This window comes from Oncorhynchus clarkii, chromosome 7 (genome assembly GCF_045791955.1).
Source record: "Oncorhynchus clarkii lewisi isolate Uvic-CL-2024 chromosome 7, UVic_Ocla_1.0, whole genome shotgun sequence".
Lineage (NCBI taxonomy): Eukaryota > Metazoa > Chordata > Actinopteri > Salmoniformes > Salmonidae > Oncorhynchus > Oncorhynchus clarkii.
In genome coordinates, this window is record NC_092153.1 from 9,110,968 (window position 1) to 9,128,459 (window position 17,492).

General features: G+C 48.0%; 1 protein-coding gene across 2 annotated transcripts in view; it reads right to left on the bottom strand.

Annotated features, from left to right (window-relative positions):
• Nucleotides 1–17,492, bottom strand: part of LOC139412849 (glypican 6a) — a 601,441-nt gene that overhangs the window by 348,080 nt on the left and 235,869 nt on the right. For both annotated transcript variants that reach the window (XM_071159596.1, XM_071159595.1), the window contains exon 4: nucleotides 14,045–14,210. In XM_071159596.1, the coding sequence (XP_071015697.1) occupies nucleotides 14,045–14,210 (166 nt within the window). The remainder of the gene's footprint in view (nucleotides 1–14,044; nucleotides 14,211–17,492) is intronic.

Here is a 17,492-nt window from a genome sequence, read left to right on the forward strand (position 1 = left end):
AACCTATAGGGGAGGGTCTGGGTGGGCATCTGTCCGCGGTGGCGGCTCTGGCGCTGGACGTGGACCCCACTCCATGACAGTTTTAATCCCCCTCCTAAACGTCCCTAAATAGGTTACCCACCACAATGATAACATGGGACAGAGGGACAGCTCGGGACAGAGGTAACTCGAGACAGATGGGTAGCTCAGCACTGAGAGGAAGCTCAGCACTGAGAAGAAGCTCAGCACTGAGAGGAAGCCCAGGCAGGTAGTAGAAACTACCAGAACCTGGCTGGCTGGCGGTTTCAGCAGATCCTGGTCGACTGGCGGATCTGGGAGAATCTGGTCGACTGGCGGATCTGGGAGAATCTGGTCGACTGGCGGATCTGGGAGAATCTGGTCGACTGGCGGATCTGGGAGAATCTGGTCGACTGGCGGATCTGGGAGAATCTGGTCGACTGGCGGATCTGGGAGAATCTGGTCGACTGGCGGATCTGGGAGAATCTGGTCGACTGGCAGATCTGGGAGAATCTGGACGACTGGCAGATCTGAGAGAGTCTGGACGACTGGCAGATCTGGAAGAGTCTGGACGACTGGCAGATCTGGAAGAGTCTGGTCGACTGGCAGATCTGGAAGAGTCTGGTCGACTGGCAGATCTGGAAGAGTCTGGTCGACTGGCAGATCTGGAAGAGTCTGGACGACTGGCAGATCTGGAAGAGTCTGGACGACTGGCAGATCTGGAAGAGTCTGGACGACTGGCAGATCTGGAAGAGTCTGGACGACTGGCAGATCTGGAAGAGTCTGGACGACTGGCAGATCTGGAAGAGTCTGGTCGACTGGCAGCTCTGGCTGCTCCATGCTGACTGGCTGCTCCATGATGACTGGTAGCTCTGGCTGCTCCATGCTGACTGGCTGCTCCATGCTGACTGGCAGCTCTGGCTGCTCCATGCTGACTGGCTGCTCCATGATGACTGGTAGCTCTGGCTGCTCCATGCTGACTGGCAGCTCTATGCTAACTGGCTGCTCCATGCTGACTGGCTGCTCCATGATGACTGGTAGCTCTGGCTGCTCCATGCTGACTGGCTGCTCCATGCTGACTGGCAGCTCTGGCTGCTCCATGCTGACTGGCTGCTCTGGCTGCTCCATGCTGACTGGCTGCTCTGGCTGCTCCATGCTGACTGGCGGCCCTGGCTGCTCCATGCTGACTGGCGGCCCTGGCTGCTCCATGCTGACTGGCGGCCCTGGCTGCTCCATGCTGACTGGCGGCCCTGGCTGCTCCATGCTAACTGGCAGCTCTGGCGGCTCCTTGCAGACTGGCAGCTCTGGCGGCTCCTTGCAGACTGGCAGCTTTGGCGGCATCCTGCAGACAGGCAGCTCTGGCGGCTCCTTGCAGACTGGCAGCTCCATGCAGACTGGCAGCTCCTTGCAGACTGGCAGCTCCTTGCAGACTGGCAGCTCCTTGCTAACTGGCAGCTCTAAGCTAACTGGCAGCTCTATGCTAACTGGCAGCTCTATGCAAACTGGCAGTTCTGAACAGGCGGGAGACTCCGGCAGCGCTGTAGAGGCGGAAAGCTCTGACAGCGCTAAACAGGCGGGAGACTCCGACAGCGCTGGAGAGGAGGAAGGCTCCGACAGCGCTGGACAGGCGAGGCGCACTGTAGGCCTGATGCGTGGTGCTGGCACTGGTGGTACTGGGCCGAGGACACGCACAGGAAGCCTGGTGCGGGGAGCTGCTACCGGAGGGCTGGGGTGTGGAGGTGGTACTGGAAAAACCGGACCGTGCAGGCGCACTGGAGCTCTTGAGCACCGAGCCTGCCCAACCTTACCTGGTTGAATGCTCACGGTCGCCCTGCCAGTGCGGCGAGGTGGAATAGCCCGCACTGGACTATGCAGGCGAACCGGAGACACCGAGCGCAAGGCTGGTGCCATGTAAGCCGGCCCAAGGAGACGCACTGGGGACCAGCTGCGTAGAGCCGGCTTCATGGCATTAGGCTCGACGCTCAATCTAGCCCGGCAGACACGCGGAGCTGGAATATACCGCACCGGGCTATGCACCCGCACTGGAGACACCGTGCGCACCACTGCATAGCACGGTGCCTGTCCGGTCTCTCTAGCCCCCCGGTAAGCACAGGGAGTCTGCCCAGGTCTCCTACCTGGCGTAGCCATACTCCCTGTTAGCCCCCCCCCAAGAAATTTTTGGGGCTGCCTCTCGGGCTTCCTTGCCAGCCGTGTTCCCTCATATCGCCGGCTCTTCTCTCCGGCTGCCTCAGCTCTCCTAAGTGCCTCCACCTGTTCCCATGGGAGGCGATCTCTTCCAGCCAGTATCTCCTCCCAAGTGTAACAGCCCTTGCCATCCAAAACGTCCTCCCATGTCCATTCCTCTTTACGCTGCTGTTGCTGCCTGTTGACACGCTGCTTGGTCCGTTGGTGGTGGGTGATTCTGTAACGGCTTTCTTCTATCTCCTCTTCTGATGAAGAGGTAGAACAAGGATCGGACCAAAATGCAGCGTGTGGTTTACGATCCATGTTTATTAATAATACGAAACACGAATCTCCAATACAATACTACAAAACAAAACGTAACGAAAACCTAAACAGCCTATCTGGTGAAAAACACATAGACAGGAACAATCACCCACAAACACACAGTGAAACCCAGGCTACCTAAATATGGTTCCCAATCAGAGACAATGACGAACACCTGCCTCTGACTGAGAACCATATCAGGCTGAACATAGAAATAGACAAACCAGACATGAAACATAGAATACCCACTCAGATCACACCCTGACCAATCAAAACATAGAAAATACAAAGTAAACTATGGTCAGGGCGTGACACAATGTACCAAAATTAACTACAAAATAAACAACAAAATAATTGTATTACAAAATACTTGTTTTTTTTAGTAATTTATTGAATTAAAATACTTGTATTTTGTATGTTCATGTGCAAGTAGCCAGCCAGAACAGCAACATTCTCAGTAATAGTTACAAAAACGTTTTACTTGCTATTACTGTGATATGTTGTTGTTTATCTTCATTTAGCGAGTCACTCTGGATAACAGCGTCTGCTACATGTGAAAATGAACATACCAAAATGACCTGCAAAGCACACTGGGTATTATTATGGGAGAGATCGTTAGAATAATACTAGCATACTAGCATAGCATGTTTTACAATTGTTAATTTGTACATATCCATTTTTATTTTGTTAATTTAGCTCTTATCACACCATAGTGCCATCAGAATCCGTGTACGGTTCGTCCAATCCATATCCGTCCGATTTCTGATACCGATACAGGGTGAAATGGGGGCCACAAAATGTTAACCGCTTTTTAAAAAAAGGTATAGAAATGTATTTTGGAAATATAAATTATAGCTCTCGAAAGCATCTTGTTACAAAATACATTGGAATGTAGATCAGCCCAGTATAATATAATATAAACCCGGGGTTTATAAAATACTCCGAATTAACTGAAATACATATTGAATCAAATACATGTCACAGAAATACTGCCCATCTCTGTACACAAAAACACATCCCAATTTACACCCTATTCACTATATAGCGATAGTGCACTGCTTTTGACCAGTCGTATGGGCCCTATATGGGGAATAGGGTGCTATTTGGGATATAGATAGTGGTTTAGAGTTTGGGACTGTTTACTGCTCAGTACCAACGCCTCTCAGTCTCTCAGTCTCTCAGTCTCTCAGTCTCTCTGTCTCTCTCTCTCTCTCTGCTCTCTCTCTGTCTCTCTCTCTCTCTCTCTGCTCTCTCTCTGTCTCTCTCTCTCTCTCTCTCTCTCTCTCTCTCTGCCTCTCTCTCTCTCTCTCTGTCTCTCTCTCTCTCTCTCTCTGTCTCTCTCTGCCTCTCTCTCTCTCTCTCTGCCTCTCTCTCTCTCTCTCTCTCTGTCTCTCTCTGTTCTACTGTTCTAAATATTCCGACTGATAAGTTTTCTTATCAAGTCCAATTTGTAAAAAGATTGAGAGATACAGAAAAGTCCAATTTGTAAAAAAAGAGCGAAATAAGGCCAAAACGTGGAGAACAGAGAATGACTCTTAGGAGTGATGTCTTTCTCTACAGACAGACGAGGATCAGAAAGAGACAAAGAGAAAGAGAAAGGAGAGACTTCTATTCATCTCACAAAAGGCCTCTGTCTCTCTGCTCAATGAGCTCCAGTGGACTCACTCACTGGGTATTTGACCTGTTCTCTCTCTCTCTCTGCCAGAGTCTTAAGAGATAAATATATGAACGTGATGGATGGATTCACATTTCTGTGCCACACTTGAGTAGCATAAAACCCTGAATTCTGAATTTCTCAACAGTCATTTTTTGTTTGTTTCTGTGATAAGCCTATTTCATGTTAAACTTCATATCTGGCTTTGAAAAAGCCTCTAAATATCCAATTAATCACAACTCTCATTCCAAACGTATGAAACGGTGTCCGTAAAGAAACACATCCCACATTTCCCAAAAGACTCACATCTCCCTCTCTAACTTTAAACATCAGCTATCTGAGCAGCTAACCCGATCGCTGCAGTTGGAGACTCACATCTCCCTCTCTAACTTTAAACATCAGCTATCTGAGCAGCTACCCGATCGCTGCAGTTGGAGACTCACATCTCCCTCTCTAACTTTAAACATCAGCTATCTGAGCAGCTACCCGATCGCTGCAGCTGTTTGCACACCAGTATCTCTACTTGCACATCATCATCTGCTCATCTATCACTCCAGTGTTAATCTGCTAAATTGTAATTACTTTGCTACTATGGCCTATTTATTGCCTTACTTCCATTTGCACACACTATATATAGACTTTCTTTTAGTTCTACTGTCTTATTGACTGTATGTTTGTTTATTTCATGTGTAACTCTGTGTCGTTGTATGTGTCGCACTGCTTTGCTTTATCTTGGCCAGGTCACAGATGTAAATGAGAACTTGTTCTCAACTGGCCTACCTGGTTAAATAAAGGTGTTCTCAACTGGCCTACCTGGTTAAATAAAGGTGTTCTCAACTGGCCTACCTGGTTAAATAAAGGTGTTCTCAACTAGCCTACCTGGTTAAATAAAGGTGTTCTCAACTAGCCTACCTGGTTAAATAAAGGTGTTCTCAACTAGCCTACCTGGTTAAATAAAGGTGTTCTCAACTAGCCTACCTGGTTAAATAAAGGTGTTCTCAACTGGCCTACCTGGTTAAATAAAGGTGTTCTCAACTAGCCTACCTGGTTAAATAAAGGTGTTCTCAACTAGCCTACCTGGTTAAATAAAGGTGTTCTCAACTAGCCTACCTGGTTAAATAAAGGTGTTCTCAACTAGCCTACCTGGTTAAATAAAGGTGTTCTCAACTAGCCTACCTGGTTAAATAAAGGTGTTCTCAACTAGCCTACCTGGTTAAATAAAGGTGTTCTCAACTGGCCTACCTGGTTAAATAAAGGTGTTCTCAACTAGCCTACCTGGTTAAATAAAGGTGTTCTCAACTGGCCTACCTGGTTAAATAAAGGTGTTCTCAACTAGCCTACCTGGTTAAATAAAGGTGTTCTCAACTAGCCTACCTGGTTAAATAAAGGTGTTCTCAACTAGCCTACCTGGTTAAATAAAGGTGTTCTCAACTAGCCTACCTGGTTAAATAAAGGTGTTCTCAACTAGCCTACCTGGTTAAATAAAGGTGTTCTCAACTGGCCTACCTGGTTAAATAAAGGTGTTCTCAACTAGCCTACCTGGTTAAATAAAGGTGTTCTCAACTAGCCTACCTGGTTAAATAAAGGTGTTCTCAACTGGCCTACCTGGTTAAATAAAGGTGTTCTCAACTGGCCTACCTGGTTAAATAAAGGTGTTCTCAACTGGCCTACCTGGTTAAATAAAGGTGAAATAAAAAAATAAATCCCAAAATGTGAAGCTTTTGCGTTAACAAACATAGAGCATGTGACGCCTCAACACAACAACATTCTAGAGAAAGGGGCTGAGAGTTTCCCCTTAGCGAGGGTGGAGAGTTAGTTTCCCCTTAGCGAGGGTGGAGAGTTAGTTTCCCCTTAGCGATGGTGGAGAGTTAGTTTCCCCTTAGCGAGGGTGGAGAGTTAGTTTCCTCTTAGCGAGGGTGGAGAGTTAGTTTCCCCTTAGTGAGGGTGGAGAGTTAGTTTCCCCTTAGTGAGGGTGGAGAGTTAGTTTCCTCTTAGTGAGGGTGGAGAGTTAGTTTCCCCTTAGTGAGGGTGGAGAGTTAGTTTCCCCTTAGTGAGGGTGGAGAGTTAGTTTCCCCTTAGTGAGGGTGGAGAGTTAGTTTCCCCTTAGTGAGGGTGGAGAGTTAGTTTCCCCTTAGCGAGGGTGGAGAGTTAGTTTCCCCTTAGTGAGGGTGGAGAGTTAGTTTCCTCTTAGCGAGGGTGGAGAGTTAGTTTTAGAGATGAACTGTAAAGAAGTTAAAGTGGCTTTATTCGTATCCTAAAGGCCCAGCAGGCTGCTGACCAATCCAATGCTATTGATAGTGGCATTTTAAAGCATGAAGAGCCAAGCCTGCACGGTCTGCACGGTAAACGCACCACGTACAGAGAGAAAGGCACACAGAGACGGAGGTTCACACCGTCACAAGCAACAAGCCTCCTGTCATAAGGGTTGTTTTAGGGACAACGAGAGTCACACAGCAGATCTATAATTATCTACAATGCAGAGAGAGAGAGAATCAGAGAGACTATGGCATCAGTTCTAATGCAACCCATCGACCACGGACCTGTTATGCTTCCCGAGTCTCAAACGCCAGCCTATTCCTTCTGTAAGTGCCCTACTTTAGACCAGAGCCCACGTGTAACAGGGTGTCAATATGTTAGGGAACAGTGGGCCATTTGCGATGCGGAGGTTTGTCTTTCCAAAAAGCAGATCAATATCAGTTGTGAAGCCTCACTGTATTGGCTAATGGAGAGCAGCGTTGACAGAGAAGATGAATAGAAAAGGCCAAGAAACGTCACAATAGGACCCTTTCATGCAGCAGAGAGAGAACGCTCCCCAAGGGTTCCCTGTTCTAATTGAAACTGAACACTTCACTCCTTCTGAAACACAAACTATCTCTGTTATAACAGCCTAACTAAATTAAAAGCACACTATTTATATATGCCCAAGGCTCTGTTCATCAAACAAGATTCCTCACTCTGTTGCGACTGTAGTTTTCATATTAAATGTCTTGTATAACAGCCGTCGGCAGCCATACTCTGCCTTGTTCCCTTTGAACAAGATGAAAACTTTTTAACGTTTAGCCGAGATGTGAGATCTCACTCTGCGCTGCGGCCTGTGTTGGGTCTGTGTTGGGTCTGTGCTGTGTTGGGTCTGTGTTGTGTTGAGTCTGTGTTGGGTCTGTGTTGGGTCTGTGTTGTGTTGGGTCTGTGTTGTGTTGAGTCTGTGTTGGGTCTGTGTTGGGTCTGTGTTGTGTTGGGTCTGTGTTGTGTTGGGTCTGTGTTGTGTTGGGTCTGTGTTGTGTTGGGTCTGTGCTGTGTTGGGTCTGTGCTGTGTTGGGTCTGTGTTGTGTTGGGTCTGTGCTGTGTTGGGTCTGTGCTGTGTTGGGTCTGTGCTGTGTTGGGTCTGTGTTGTGTTGGGTCTGTGTTGGGTCTGTGTTGGGTTGGGTCTGTGCTGTGTTGGGTCTGTGCTGTGTTGGGTCTGTGTTGGGTTGGGTCTGTGCTGTGTTGGGTCTGTGCTGTGTTGGGTCTGTGCTGTGTTGGGTCTGTGCTGTGTTGGGTCTGTGTTGGGTCTGTGTTGGGTCTGTGCTGTGTTGGGTCTGTGTTGTGTTGGGTCTGTGTTGTGTTGGGTCTGTGCTGTGTTGGGTCTGTGTTGTGTTGGGTCTGTGCTGTGTTGGGTCTGTGCTGTGTTGGGTCTGTGTTGTGTTGGGTCTGTGCTGTGTTGGGTCTGTGTTGTGTTGGGTCTGTGTTGGGTCTGTGTTGTGTTGGGTCTGTGCTGTGTTGGGTCTGTGTTGGGTATGTGTTGTGTTGGGTCTGTACTGTGTTTGGTCTGTGCTGTGTTGGGTCTGTGCTGTGTTGGGTCTGTGTTGGGTCTGTGCTGTGTTGGGTCTGTGTTGTGTTGGGTTTGTGCTGTGTTGGGTCTGTGTTGTGTTGTGTTGGGTCTGTGCTGTGTTGGGTCTGTGTTGTGTTGTGTTGGGTCTGTGCTGTGTTGGGTCTGTGCTGTGTTGGGTCTGTGTTGTGTTGGGTTTGTGCTATGTTGGGTCTGTGTTGTGTTGTGTTGGGTCTGTGCTGTGTTGGGTCTGTGCTGTGTTGGGTCTGTGTTGTGTTGTGTTGGGTCTGTGCTGTGTTGGGTCTGTGCTGTGTTGGGTCTGTGCTGTGTTGGGTCTGTGTTGTGTTGTGTTGGGTCTGTGCTGTGTTGGGTCTGTTCTGTGTTGGGTCGTCTCCTGGTCGTCGGGACAACAGTTTTGTCAGACACGCGCACACACACATACATAGGCACAGGACTCAGAAGTGATGTTTGCTGACCTCTGCTGAGACTCGTCTTTAAAATACACCCCACTGTTTTCAGATCCTGCTACAAGAGGGATCGTACCATCTGACTCACAAATTAACCCATGTCCCCTATATAGTGCACTAACTTTGACCAGAATAGACCACTAAATAGAGAATAGGGTGTCATTTTGTACGAAGAATATAGCTGCCTCCCCCAGTCCCCATTACAGAGGAGGGCTTGAGAACAGCTCCTTACTGAAACATTACCCACCGTGCAGACCCAGCATGGAACACCAAACAGAAGGGGTTTCCTTCCGACCAGCAGGGACCAGGGTTTAGTTATCAGGCTCTAACAGCAGGGACCAGGGTTTAGTTATCAGGCTCTAACAGCAGTGACCAGGGTTTAGTTATCAGGCTCTAACAGCAGGGACCAGGGTTTAGTTATCAGGCTCTAACAGCAGGGACCAGGGTTTAGTTATCAGGCTCTAACAGCAGGGACCAGTGTTTAGTTATCAGGCTCTAACAGCAGGGACCAGGGCATAGTTATCAGGCTCTAACAGCCGGGTTTAGTTATCAGGCTAACAGCAGGGACCAGGGTTTCGTTATCAGGCTCTAACAGCAGGGACCAGGGTTTAGTTATCAGGTTCTAACAGCAGGGACCGGGGTTTAGTTATCAGGTTCTAACAGCAGGGTTTAGTTATCAGGCTCTAACAGCAGGGTTTAGTTATGAGGCTCTAACAGCAGGGACCAGGGTTTAGTTATGAGGCTCTAACAGCAGGGACCAGGGTTTAGTTATTAGGCTCTAACAGCAGGGTTTAGTTATCAGGCTCTAACAGCAGGGACCAGGGTTTAGTTATCAGGCTCTAACAGCAGGGACCAGGGTTTAGTTATGAGACTCTAACAGCAGGGACCAGGGTTTAGTAATCAGGCTCTAACAGCAGGGACCAAGGTTTAGTTATCAGGCTCTAACAGCAGGGACCAGGGTTTAGTTATCAGGCTCTAACAGCAGGGACCAGGGTTTAGTTATCAGGCTCTAACAGCAGGGACCAAGGTTTAGTTATCAGGCTCTAACAGCAGGTACCAGGGTTTAGTTACCAATCTCTAACAGCAGGGTTTAGTTATCAGGCTCTAACAGCAGGGACCAGGGTTTAGTTATCAGGCTCTAACAGCAGGGACCAGGGTTTAGTTACCAGACTCTAACAGCAGGGACCAGGGTTTAGTCATCAGGCTCTAACAGCAGGGTTTAGTAATCAGGCTCTAACAGCAGGGACCAGGGTTTAGTGATCAGGCTCTAACAGCAGGAACCAGGGTTTAGTTATCAGGCTCTAACAGCAGGGACCAGTGTTTAGTTATTAGGCTCTAACAGCAGGGACCAGGGCATAGTTATCAGGCTCTAACAGCCGGGTTTAGTTATCAGGCTAACAGCAGGGACCAGGGTTTCGTTATCAGGCTCTAACAGCAGGGACCAGGGTTTAGTTATCAGGTTCTAACAGCAGGGACCGGGGTTTAGTTATCAGGTTCTAACAGCAGGGTTTAGTTATCAGGCTCTAACAGCAGGGTTTAGTTATGAGGCTCTAACAGCAGGGACCAGGGTTTAGTTATCAGGCTCTAACAGCAGTGACCAGGGTTTAGTTATCAGGCTCTAACAGCAGGGACCAGGGTTTAGTTATCAGGCTCTAACAGCAGGGACCAGGGTTTAGTTATCAGGCTCTAACAGCAGGGACCAGGGTTTAGTTATCAGGCTCTAACAGCAGGGACAAGGGTATAGTTATCAGGCTCTAACAGCAGGGACCAGGGTTTAGTTATCAGGCTCTAACAGTAGGGACCAGGGTTTAGTTATCAGGCTCTAACAGCAAGGACCAGGGTTTAGTTATCAGGCTCTAACAGCAGGGACCAGGGTATAGTTATCAGGCTCTAACAGCAGGGACCAGGGTTTAGTTATCAGGCTCTAACAGCAGGGACCAGGGTTTAGTAATCAGGCTCTAACAGCAGGGACCAAGGTTTAGTTATCAGGCTCCAACAGCAGGGACCAGGGTTTAGTTATCAGGCTCTAACAGCAGGGACCAGGGTTTAGTTATCAGGCTCTAACAGCAGGGACCAAGGTTTAGTTATCAGGCTCTAACAGCAGGTACCAGGGTTTAGTTACCAATCTCTAACAGCAGGGTTTAGTTATCAGGCTCTAACAGCAGGGACCAGGGTTTAGTTATCAGGGTATAACAGCAGGGACCAGGGTTTAGTTATCAGGCTCTAACAGCAGGGACCAGGGTTTAGTTACCAGACTCTAACAGCAGGGACCAGGGTTTAGTAATCAGGCTCTAACAGCAGGGTTTAGTAATCAGGCTCTAACAGCAGGGACCAGGGTTTAGTTATCAGGCTCTAACAGCAGGAACCAGGGTTTAGTTATCAGGCTCTAACAGCAGGGACCAGTGTTTAGTTATCAGGCTCTAACAACAGGGACCAGGGCATAGTTATCAGGCTCTAACAGCCGGGTTTAGTTATCAGGCTAACAGCAGGGACCAGGGTTTCGTTATCAGGCTCTAACAGCAGGGACCAGGGTTTAGTTATCAGGTTCTAACAGCAGGGACCGGGGTTTAGTTATCAGGTTCTAACAGCAGGGTTTAGTTATCAGGCTCTAACAGCAGGGTTTAGTTATGAGGCTAACAGCAGGGACCAGGGTTTCGTTATCAGGCTCTAACAGCAGGGACCAGGGTTTAGTTATCAGGCTCTAACAGCAGGGACCAGGGTTTAGTTATCAGGCTCTAACAGCAGGGACAAGGGTATAGTTATCAGGCTCTAACAGCAGGGACCAGGGTTTAGTTATCAGGCTCTAACAGTAGGGACCAGGGTTTAGTTATCAGGCTCTAACAGCAAGGACCAGGGTTTAGTTATCAGGCTCTAACAGCAGGGACCAGGGTATAGTTATCAGGCTCTAACAGCAGGGACCAGGGTTTAGTTATCAGGCTCTAACAGCAGGGACCAGGGTTTAGTAATCAGGCTCTAACAGCAGGGACCAAGGTTTAGTTATCAGGCTCCAACAGCAGGGACCAGGGTTTAGTTATCAGGCTCTAACAGCAGGGACCAGGGTTTAGTTATCAGGCTCTAACAGCAGGGACCAAGGTTTAGTTATCAGGCTCTAACAGCAGGTACCAGGGTTTAGTTACCAATCTCTAACAGCAGGGTTTAGTTATCAGGCTCTAACAGCAGGGACCAGGGTTTAGTTATCAGGGTATAACAGCAGGGACCAGGGTTTAGTTATCAGGCTCTAACAGCAGGGACCAGGGTTTAGTTACCAGACTCTAACAGCAGGGACCAGGGTTTAGTCATCAGGCTCTAACAGCAGGGTTTAGTAATCAGGCTCTAACAGCAGGGACCAGGGTTTAGTTATCAGGCTCTAACAGCAGGAACCAGGGTTTAGTTATCAGGTTCTAACAGCAGGGTTTAGTTATCAGGCTCTAACAGCAGGGTTTAGTTATCAGGCTATAACAGCAGGGTTTAGTTATCAGGCTCTAACAGCAGGTTTTAGTTATCAGCCTCTAACAGCAGGGACCAGGGTTTAGTTATGAGGCTCTAACAGCAGGGACCAGGGTTTAGTTATTAGGCTCTAACAGCAGGGTTTAGTTATCAGGCTGTAACAGCAGGGACCAGGGTTTAGTTATCAGGCTCTAACAGCAGGGACCAGGGTTTAGTTATCAGGCTCTAACAGCAGGGACCAGGGTTTAGTTATGAGACTCTAACAGCAGGGACCAGGGTTTAGTAATCAGGCTCTAACAGCAGGGACCAAGGTTTAGTTATCAGGCTCTAACAGCAGGGACCAGGGTTTAGTTATCAGGCTCTAACAGCAGAAACCAGGGTTTAGTTATCAGGCTCTAACAGCAGGGACCAAGGTTTAGTTATCAGGCTCTAACAGCAGGTACCAGGGTTTAGTTACCAATCTCTAACAGCAGGGTTTAGTTATCAGGCTCTAACAGCAGGGACCAGGGTTTAGTTATCAGGGTATAACAGCAGGGACCAGGGTTTAGTTATTAGGCTCTAACAGCAGGGACCAGGGTTTAGTTATCAGGCTCTAACAGCAGGGACCAGTGTTTAGTTATCAGGCTCTAACAGCAGGGACCAGGGCATAGTTATCAGGCTCTAACAGCCGGGTTTAGTTATCAGGCTAACAGCAGGGACCAGGGTTTCGTTATCAGGCTCTAACAGCAGGGACCAGGGTTTAGTTATCAGGTTCTAACAGTAGGGACCGGGGTTTAGTTATCAGGTTCTAACAGCAGGGTTTAGTTATCAGGCTCTAACAGCAGGGTTTAGTTATGAGGCTCTAACAGCAGGGACCAGGGTTTAGTTATCAGGCTCTAACAGCAGGGTTTAGTTATCAGGCTATAACAGCAGGGTTTAGTTATCAGGCTCTAACAGCAGGTTTTAGTTATCAGCCTCTAACAGCAGGGACCAGGGTTTAGTTATGAGGCTCTAACAGCAGGGACCAGGGTTTAGTTATTAGGCTCTAACAGCAGGGTTTAGTTATCAGGCTGTAACAGCAGGGACCAGGGTTTAGTTATCAGGCTCTAACAGCAGGGACCAGGGTTTAGTTATCAGGCTCTAACAGCAGGGACCAGGGTTTAGTTATCAGGCTCTAACAGCAGGGACCAGGGTTTAGCTATCAGGCTCTAACGGCAGGGACCAGGGTTTAGTTATGAGGCTCTAACAGCAGGGACCAGGGTTTAGTTATCAGGCTCTAACAGCAAGGACCAGGGTTTAGTTACCAGACTCTAACTGCAGGGACAAGGGTTTAGTTATCAGGCTCTAACAGCAGGGTTTAGTTATCATGCTCTAACAGCAGGGACCAGGGTTTAGTTATCAGGCTCTAACAGCAGGGACCAGGGTTTAGTTATCAGGCTCTAACAGCAGGGTTTAGTTATCAGGCTATAACAGCAGGTTTTAGTTATCAGCCTCTAACAGCAGGGACCAGGGTTTAGTTATCAGGCTCTAACAGCAGGGTTTAGTTATCAGGCTATAACAGCAGGGTTTAGTTATCAGGCTCTAACAGCAGGGACCAGGGTTTAGTTATGAGGCTCTAACAGCAGGGACCAGGGTTTAGTTATCAGGCTCTAAAAGCAGGGTTTAGTTATCAGGCTCTAACAGCAGGGACCAGGGTTTAGTTATCAGGCTCTAACAGCAGGGTTTCGTTATCAGGCTCTAACAACAGGGACCAGGGTTTAGTTATCAGGCTCTAACAGCAGGGTTTAGTTATCAGGCTCTAACAACAGGGACCAGGGTTTAGTTATCAGGCTCTAACAGCAGGGTTTAGTTATCAGGCTCTAACAGCAGGGACCAGGGTTTAGTTATCAGGCTCTAACAGCAGTGACCAGGGTTTAGTTATCAGGCTCTAACAGCAGGGACCAGGGTTTAGTTATCAGGCTCTAACAGCAGGGACCAGGGTTTAGTTATCAGGCTCTAACAGCAGGGACCAGGGTTTAGTTTGAAAGACACCACTGTCCCAGGCACAACAGACAGAACATAGTAAAACATAGAACGGTCTCACTCACTCACACTCACACTCACACACACACACACACACACACACACACACACACACACACACACAGAGTGAGAGAGAGAGAGAGGACATATCATGTGTTTTCTCACCTATGAAGAGGTTCCACTCGGGATCTAGGTCAGCCTGGTTAGCCAGACAGCCTCTCATCACATTATGGCAGTAGTTATGACAGGGCTTCAGCCCAGGCAGGCCCCTGCAGTACGGACAGTACAGCATCTTAGTCAGGGCCCTGATGCAGGCGGGGGCCACATTCACCTTGGGGGAGAGAGAAACATGTTGGAGATAAATGACTTATGTTGCCTTGTCATGTCTACCAGGCTAGAGGATCACCTCTCACACAGTATCTGGGTTAAGGATAGTACCAGGCTAGAGGATCACCTCTCACACAGTATCTGGGTTAAGGATAGTACCAGGCTAGAGGATCACCTCTCACACAGTATCTGGGTTAAGGATAGTATCAGGCTAGAGGATCACATCTCACACAGTTTCTGGGTTAAGGATAGTACCAGGCTAGAGGATCACATCTCATACAGTATCTGGGTTAAGGATAGTACCAGGCTAAAGGATCACCTCTCACACAGTATCTGGGTTAAGGATAGTACCAGGCTAGAGGATCACCTCTCACACAGTATCTGGGTTAAGGATAGTACCAGGCTAGAGGATCACATCTCACACAGTATCTGGGTTAAGGATAGTACCAGGCTAGAGGATCACCTCTCACACAGTATCTGGGTTAAGGATAGTACCAGGCTAGAGGATCACCTCTCACACAGTATCTGGGTTAAGGATAGTACCAGGCTAGAGGATCACCTCTCACACAGTATCTGGGTTAAGGATAGTACCAGGCTAGAGGATCACCTCTCACACAGTATCTGGGTTAAGGATAGTACCAGGCTAGAGGATCACCTCTCACACAGTATTTGGGTTAAGGATAGTATCAGGCTAGATGCTCACCTCTCACACAGTATCTGGGTTAAGGATAGTACCAGGCTAGAGGATCACCTCTCACACAGTATCTGGGTTAAGGATAGTACCAGGCTAGAGCATCACCTCTCACACAGTATCTGGGTTAAGGATAGTACCAGGCTAGAGGATCACCTCTCACACAGTATCTGGGTTAAGGATAGTACCAAGCTAGAGGATCACCTCTCACACAGTATCTGGGTTAAGGATAGTACCAGGCTAGATGATCACCTCTCACACAGTATCTGGGTTAAGGATAGTATCAGGCTAGAGGATCACCTCTCACACAGTATCTGGGTTAAGGATAGTACTGAGGTCAGAGGGGAGAGGTAGTCATGGTGATGGGAAGTTCAGGGCCTGGGAGATGGGCTGAAGGACTGAATGCTGAGGTCAGAGGGGAGAGGTCATCATGGTGATGGGAAGTTCAGGGCCTGGGAGATGGGCTGAAGGGCTGAAGGCTGAGGTCAGAGGGGAGAGGTTGTCATGGTGATGGGAAGACCAGGCTCTGGGAGATGGGCTGAAGGCTGAGGTCAGAGGGGAGAGGTAGTCATGGTGATGGGAAGACCAGGGCCTGGGAGATGGGTTGAAGGGCTGAAGGCTGAGGTCAGAGGGGAGAGGTAGTCATGGTGATGGGAAGACCAGGTTCTGGGAGATGGGCTGAAGGCTGAGGTCAGAGGGGAGAGGCAGTCATGGTGACGGGAAGAGAAGGATCTGTGTGTGATGGTTCATTTACAGGAAGCGTACAGAGGAGTCAGAAACCTCAGGCAACGGTCATGGGTTGTGATATGTCCCAAATGGCACCCGATTCCCTACTTAGTGCACTATAGGGCCTATAGATCTCTGGTCAAAGGAAATGCACCATAAAGGCAATAGAGCCCCATTTGGGAGGCGGTCATTGGGAGGACCAAGGGAGTGATTCAAACGGCCTCAGCCAGAACTGAGGAGGAGGGATATCCAAGCTGACAGAGTTGACTCCTCAGAGAAACTAGTTCCCTAACAACAATAACACATAACAGTAGCCAGACTCTCCCGCTCCACTGATCCTGCTGCAGACAGAGATACGAGACACAGACAACTCAATATATATCTTAAGAGACAAACAGACTTCTGTGGAGTACAGTTAGATAGAGATACAACACTCAGGCAACTCTATACAGTGGGGCAAAAAAGTATTTAGTCAGCCACCAATTGTGCAAGTTCTCCCACTTAAAAAGATGAGAGAGGCCTGTAATTGTCATCATAGGTACACTTCAACTATGACAGACAAAATGAGAAAAAAAATCCAGAAAATCACATTGTAGGATTTTTTATGAACTTATTAGCTAATTATGATGGAAAATAAGTATTTGGTCAATAACAAAAGTTTATCTCATTACTTTGTTATATACCCTTTGTTGGCAATGACAGAGGTCAAATGTTTTCTGTAAGTCTTCACAAGGTTTTCACACACTGTTGCTCGTATTTTGGCCCATTCCTTCGTGCAGATCTCCTCTAGAGCAGTGATGTTTTGGGGCTGTTGCTGGGCAACACGGACTTTCAACTCCCTCCAAAGATTTTCTATGGGGTTGAGATCTGGAGACTGGCTAGGCCACTCCAGGACCTTGAAATGCTTCTTACGAAGCCACTCCTTCGTTGCCCGGGCGGTGTGTTTGGGATCATTGTCATGCTGAAAGACCCAGCCACGTTTCACCTTCAATGCCCTTGCTGACTCAAAATCTCACGATACATGTCCCCATTCATTCTTTCCTTTACACGGATCAGTCATCCTGGTCCCTTTGCAGAAAAACAGCCCCAAAGCATAATGTTTCCACCCCCATGCTTCACAGTAGGTATGGTGTTCTTTGGATGCAATTCTTTGTCCTCCAAACACGACGAGTTGAGTTTTTACCAAAAAGTTATATTTTGGTTTCATCTGACCATATGACATTCTCCCAATCTTCTTCTGGATCATCCAAATGCTCTCTAGCAAACTTCAGACGGGCCTGGACATGTACTGGCTTAAGCAGGGGGACACGTCTGGCACTGCAGGATTTGAGTCCCTGGCGGCGTAGTGTGTTACTGATGGTAGGCTTTGTTACTTTGGTCCCAGCTCTCTGCAGGTCATTCACTAGGTCCCCCCGTGTGGTTCTGCGATTTTTGTTCACCGTTCTTCTGATCATTTTGATCCCACGGGGTGAGATCTTGCGTGGAGCCCCAGATCGAGGGAGATTATCAGTGGTCTTGTATGTCTTCCATTTCCTAATAATTGCTCCCACAGTTGATTTCTTCAAACCAAGCTGCTTACCTATTGCAGATTCAGTCTTCCCAGGCTGGTGCAGGTCTACAATTTTGTTTCTGGTGTCCTTTGACAGCTCTTTGGTCTTGGCCATAGTGGAGTTTGGAGTGTGACTGTTTGAGGTTGTGGACAGGTGTCTTTTATACTGATAACAAGTTCAAACAGGTGCCATTAATACAGGTAACGAGTGGAGGACAGAGGAGCCTCTTAAAGAAGAAGTTACAGGTCTGTGAGAGACAGAAATCTTGCTTGTTTGTAGGTGACCAAATACTTATTTTCCACCATAATTTGCAAATTAA